This window comes from Impatiens glandulifera, chromosome 6 (assembly GCF_907164915.1).
Source record: "Impatiens glandulifera chromosome 6, dImpGla2.1, whole genome shotgun sequence".
Lineage (NCBI taxonomy): Eukaryota > Viridiplantae > Streptophyta > Magnoliopsida > Ericales > Balsaminaceae > Impatiens > Impatiens glandulifera.
In genome coordinates, this window is record NC_061867.1 from 11229146 (window position 1) to 11235209 (window position 6064).

Here is a 6064-nt window from a genome sequence, read left to right on the forward strand (position 1 = left end):
ATGATTAGTTATCATATAACATAACATTTTTAGGCGTTGTTTATCCATCCACGGACAAAAACAAATTTCACTGCCATTCAAATTTTTTATAGAGATTTTTCAACATCATATAATTGGTTTATTCGACCTGTTCTACTTTTTCGCTTATCGCAAATTTAATTTTGATTAAAAAATATTTTGAAATTTTATTTGATTAAATGGTTAAAAAAAAAATTGATTAGTAATACTTTTTTTTAAAATTACCATGATCTCAAATAGATTCACATTTGATTTATTAAATATAACTATTGTCCTTAATTATATGATAGCAATTTTAGTAAAGTAAAAAAAAACTAAAAACCAACATAAAATTTCATGTGAAACTAGGGGTGTTCATCGGTTCGGTTTTCGGGTTATTCGAGTTTTCGATTCGGGTTTTTCGAATTTTTATTTTTTTTAAGCAAATTCGAAAACCGAACCGATTTGAATAAATTCGAATTCGGTTTATTCAAATTCGGTGAATTCGAATTCGATTCGAATTCGGTCGGATATTCGGTTTAGACCAAATATAGAACATCACCTACTCATAAGATAATTTTTTTAAAAAGAGTTAACAAAATAAATAAGTTGTTAAAGAGATCTTATCTACTTAAATTATAAAAAAATATAAATCACGCAAACTTAGCTTAACGCTAATATATATTCGATAATTAAACGACGAAAGTAAAATAGTGTCGCCGACGACAATATATGGCGGTTGAGACGTGTTGACAACTAGAGAAATGAGAAAATGAATTAGGGATTATGAATTATGGATTTAATGTAGGGATCTAGTAAGAGGTCCATGATAATTTAATATAAATATGTAATAAGTTATATAATATATAATAAAAATAAATAATAAAAATGAATTCGGTTTTCGGTTTGGTTTTCGAGTTAAAACCTAAACTCGAAAACCAAACCGAAAACCGTATTTGAATTCGAATCGGTTTAAAATTCGATTCGAAAACCGAAAATGTATTTCGAATTCGGTTTATTCGAATTCGGTGAATTCGAATTCAGTCGGATATTCGGTTCAGACCAAATATTGAACACCCCTGTGTGAAACAAAATTTAATGGAAATAAAGTAAGATTTAGGTTAATTTATAAAAAAAAGGATGAAATCTAAATGACAGTGAAACCAGTAAAACTGTTTATATCTAACAGGGGGAGAAAGTGGTCGAAAATGAGCATCACTATCAACTCTACAACTGGTTAAATCTCCGGCAATGATAGAACGAAAGTCTGATTAAACTTTGCGATTACTTTTCAGGTCAAACCCACATGTATGATGATGTATTACTCTCTTCCCCCCCTTCTCTTTCTCCATAAATATGATATGAATGTCTGTTTTTCTCTCTAAAACTCTCATTTTGTAATGGATCCCACTTCTAATTCTTCTTCTATCTCTTCTCCAAAGATAGATGGTCTTGATCAGAGCAATCATTTGAGGTTTAATCCTTCAAATCTTAGAAGTGGGTTTGTTAGAATTCCATCTAAAGGAACCATGGCAAGTCCAGGCAGTTCTGTCCCCAAAATTGTTACTGGCGAGTTTGGATATGTTCTTCAGGATGTTCCTCATTTTTCAGATTATATTCCCGATCTTCAAGTAAGGATTCTTTCTATTTCTCTTTCTCTACCATAGTTTGCAATTTCTATGGTGTTTCATCTTTGCATGGTTGTTTCTGGGTACTTTCTATCATTGAAGGAACATATGGTAATCTGTCTTCTTTTTTTAGTTTTTTTCAATCAAATTGGAAATTTGATAAATGATTGTATTAGTTGAGAGGTTATCTACCTATTTCATATGCAGGTGATGTGATGAGTAGAGATTTTAATGATTAAAAATGAAATTTTGATACTTTTGAACTATCATTTAGATAAGTGATGTTGATTTCATCCAGAATTTTGATCAAATTCTTAACTTTCAGACATTTCCCAACCCATTGCAAGACAACCCTGCTTACTCAGTAGTCAAGTGAGTTGATATTTCCATCGATTTCAGATAAAAATTGTGTATGTGGTTATCAGAAGTATTGAAATTTGTGTGTTCTTCAGGCAATATTTTGTTCATGTGGACGATACTGTTCCTGAGAAGGTTGGTCAGTTCAGCTTTCTTATGATTATTTAGGGGTTGGGTTGGGCATGTCTGACATTGTAAATGAGCTGATTTTTTTGTAGGTTGTTGTTCACAAAAATAGTCCAAGAGGGATACATTTTCGACGGGCTGGACCACGACAGAAGGTATGTATTAATGTACCTTAAAAGGTCTAAATTGTTTGACAATTATGTATATCTTTGTTATCTCAAGCTTTCCTCTTCCTATATCAGGTGTATTTTGAATCAGATGAAGTAAATGCCTGCATTGTTACCTGTGGTGGATTATGCCCTGGTCTCAACACAGTGATCAGGGAGATAGTTTGTGGGCTTAATCATATGTATGGTGTGAAGACGGTCCTCGGAATAGATGTATGAAAAATAAAAGAGTTGAAGCTCTGCAGTTTCATTCTTGAAAAGTTATGGCACTTTGTTTCGATTGAATGTTGATGTTGTTGAACCTCTACAGGGAGGCTACAAGGGTTTCTATTCTCGAAACACCATCCTTTTGACACCAAAAGTTGTGAATGATATCCACAAAAGAGGTGGAACCGTACTTGGGACATCGAGAGGTGGCCATGATACCCAAAAGATAGTTGATAGTATTCAAGATAGAGGCATTAATCAGGTACATAAATGCCAATACACTGTTTACGTTTTTATGTGAAAGCAATGAGACTGATCTACTGTGACTATCAGGTGTATATCATTGGAGGAGATGGAACTCAAAATGGAGCATCTGTTATTTTTGAGGTACAAATAGAGAAAATCTTAGTTGATTGGATGATACTATAAAGATTTACCATGAAATTGGGATAAATTTTAATTAGTCTTCACTTCTTCCAGTACTAGCTTCATTTCAATTTTGTCTCTTCAAAAAATGAAAATTTCCTTAAAATCATAGTCAACACGAAAGTCACATTTTTTTGGCGAAAAGGAATCCTTCTATTAATAATTTTAGTGTAATGTTGAACATGCTCGATTATCATTCTGATAATACATCATCAATTTCGTCAACTAAAACAATTTATCAAATTCAGCCTAATCTAACATCTGATCAGAATTAATCCCATTCTTTGCATAACGTCCAAATCAGACTTTGCTTCCACACTCTACTCTGAATCAACACACTAGAGTAAATTTCTTTTCATATTTCATCATCTCATCTTCTTGTCTTGGCAAAGTGTCTAGCATTTTGTTCCAGTCATATCTCGTAGATCATTTCCCCAAAAGCAAAAGTCGCTTCTAGTAGAAATACAACCAAGTATGTAAAACCCATAGTCAGCGCTAAAGTCACATCTAGTAGAAATACAAGTATGTATAACTGTATAAGTCATGACATATGTGGTTATGAATTCAGACAAAAGACAACAAAATTCAGTGATGCTCAATCAACCGGAAACAATATGAATCTCAGAATGTCACTCATTTGACCTCGAAAATTTCGTTTACATCTCCTTCTTTGCTCTAGTGTTATCCTTTCTAATCTGACCTTAATGCCATCTTCTAGACACTTTGCGGCCTTAATCCTCAGTGTCAAAACTGATTCAAAACTAAAATTAAAGCAAATATTTTGAGTGGTGATTTGATGGTTGAAAGAATATGTAACGTGATAGAGAGTTTTTTTTAATAATCAAATAACGCTCGTTTCTGCTCTGGCTCTGATTCATTTATTTCCTCTACCTCTTGGCAATCAAGAACTTCCTTGTTATAATGTTCCTTTTGAAAGTTGTAAGAACGGTTTCCATCTAAAGTAACTTCATTCTAAACAATGCAGGAAATCAGAAGGCGTGGTCTCAAAGTTGCAGTTGCCGGAGTCCCCAAAACAATAGATAATGACATACCGGTACGTATTTCTTGTGCCAACTGTTCATTTGTTCTTGATCGATACAAAGTTAAACAAATCCTAATTTAGTAAAAACAAATTAATACTTCAGGTCATTGATAAGTCTTTTGGTTTTGATACTGCTGTTGAGGAGGCTCAACGTGCTATCAATGCTGCACATGTTGAATCTGAAAGTGCTGAGAATGGAATTGGTTTAGTAAAGTTAATGGGCCGCAACAGCGGTAAGACTGATAATATATAATAACACCATTTAAATCTCATAATTTGATGAATTTTCGTTAAACTTGTCATTAATGGGTGCAGGATTTATTGCAATGTACGCGACCCTAGCGAGTCGAGATGTAGATTGTTGTTTAATCCCAGAATCACCCTTCTACCTGGAAGGACCTGGAGGACTTTATGAATACATAGAGAAGCGGTTAAAAGAAAATAGCCATATGGTTATCGTGATTGCTGAAGGTGCAGGGCAGGAGCTTCTTTTGGAAAGTGTAACCGATCAACGTGATCCTTCAGGAAACAAAGTTCTGAAAGATGTTGGATTCTGGATATCTCAAAGTATAAAGGATCATTTCAAAGATAAGATGACAATTAACCTCAAATATATCGATCCAACTTACATGATCCGAGCTGTTCCAGGCAATGCCTCGGATAATGTTTACTCTACACTTCTTGCTCAAAGTGCCATTCATGGAGCCATGGCTGGATACACTGGTTTCACAAGTGGACTTGTCAATGGCAGGCAGACCTATATACCATTCTACGTAAGTTTTTTTCTTTCTTTTTTTAGCGCGATCATAGTAATGGGGAATAATGTGACGCATATAATTGGGTGCAGAGAATAACGGAGAGACAGAACAGGGTAGTGATCACGGATAGGATGTGGGCGAGACTACTTTCGTCGACAAACCAACCTAGTTTCATGAACCCGAAGGATGTGATTGAAAACAATAGAGATGAAGAGCCACCTCCACCAACAAATTCTTAAAAAGATATTTATCATTATTATCATCATCGTTATCCTAGTGTATTTTAGAATAAAATAACGACCCTATTTTGTATATGTCGAAATTCAAATGGGGTGAGAAATTTTTTTTTTTTTCAATATATATGCCTGCCAACTTGCCATTTTCCAAAATGTATTGGGGAAAAATGGTTTTTGTGATGAAAGAACACACTATATTGCAATAATGAAGTTTGAAGGCATAGAATATATGTACATATTTATTTCATGTTTTATCTAGTTTTTTTCAGAATAATAAAATATGATTATAAAAAAGAAGGATAGTTAGGGTTAACTAACAATTAAGGGGTAAAGTTGGTTGTAGTGATGATCGATACTTAAAACCCGATGGAGATATGTTAGCTTATTACATTCTTGAACCTATAGGTACCCGAAACTTGATAGATACCCGAAATCCGATTACAACTAGTTAAAAATTTAAACAAATATTTTTAAATTTATATTAGAAGCAATGTACTACATCGAATTTTTTTTAAAGCTCAACTTGAATTTTTTTATTTATCCGTGCCCATTGTCATCTCTATATTTGTGGTTGTAATTTGATATGAGAAAGAATATTTATTTTTAATAATAAGCAAAGCTAGGTTTTGGATAAGAACAATCTTATTAGGAAGATGACGTGTCTAACTGGCTAAGATAACTACAAAATCTTAAAGCTGTCCATTTCACTTACTTTTATTTTTTACTTTTTCGGTCAATCTTTATTTGATTCACTTTATTCTATCTTAATCTTAGTTAATCCATTTGTTTGTTTGTTGGGTTCCTTATGGTAAAGTTTATTCTAATCTTTTGCTTTAATTTATTTGGATATTTTTGTTGAAATGTTGGGCTAGTTTTAGTTATTCATGTAAGAAAATCATGACTTAATATACTAAGTTTTTTTTTTTTGTTTTTTTTTAAACGTGGTAAGCTAAGCTTCATATGGATAACCTACTCTTTAACTTATGAGGGAATCAAACCCGCGATTTTTTTATTAAGAATAACTATTGTCACTTGAACTATCTTATTAGGTTAATATACACCAAAATATTTATATAAAAAATTTCATTGAAAACGTCTTAAATTAAAGTAAGATCATAAT

General features: G+C 32.7%; 1 protein-coding gene across 1 annotated transcript; it reads left to right on the top strand.

The window, feature by feature from the left end:
• Positions 1–1357: 1357 nt before the first annotated feature.
• On the top strand, positions 1358–5166 carry LOC124941615 (ATP-dependent 6-phosphofructokinase 7-like). Its single transcript, XM_047481959.1, has 11 exons — positions 1358–1628; positions 1951–1997; positions 2078–2117; positions 2201–2263; positions 2351–2488; positions 2586–2744; positions 2816–2869; positions 3894–3962; positions 4054–4183; positions 4266–4723; positions 4798–5166. Exons 1-11 carry the CDS (start codon positions 1398–1400, stop codon positions 4945–4947), a joined length of 1539 nt encoding a protein of 512 aa, XP_047337915.1. The 5' UTR covers positions 1358–1397; the 3' UTR covers positions 4948–5166.
• Positions 5167–6064: the final 898 nt, after the last annotated feature.

Excerpts from the sequence above, each read along its gene's own strand:
- LOC124941615 (XM_047481959.1), top strand. The coding sequence starts at position 1,398 with ATGGATCCCACTTCTAATTCTTCTTCTATCTCTTCTCCAAAGATAGAT. Across the intron at positions 1,629-1,950 it reads ATTATATTCCCGATCTTCAA|ACATTTCCCAACCCATTGCA; the intron begins GTAAGGATTCTT and ends CTTAACTTTCAG. Across the intron at positions 2,870-3,893 it reads GAGCATCTGTTATTTTTGAG|GAAATCAGAAGGCGTGGTCT; the intron begins GTACAAATAGAG and ends TAAACAATGCAG.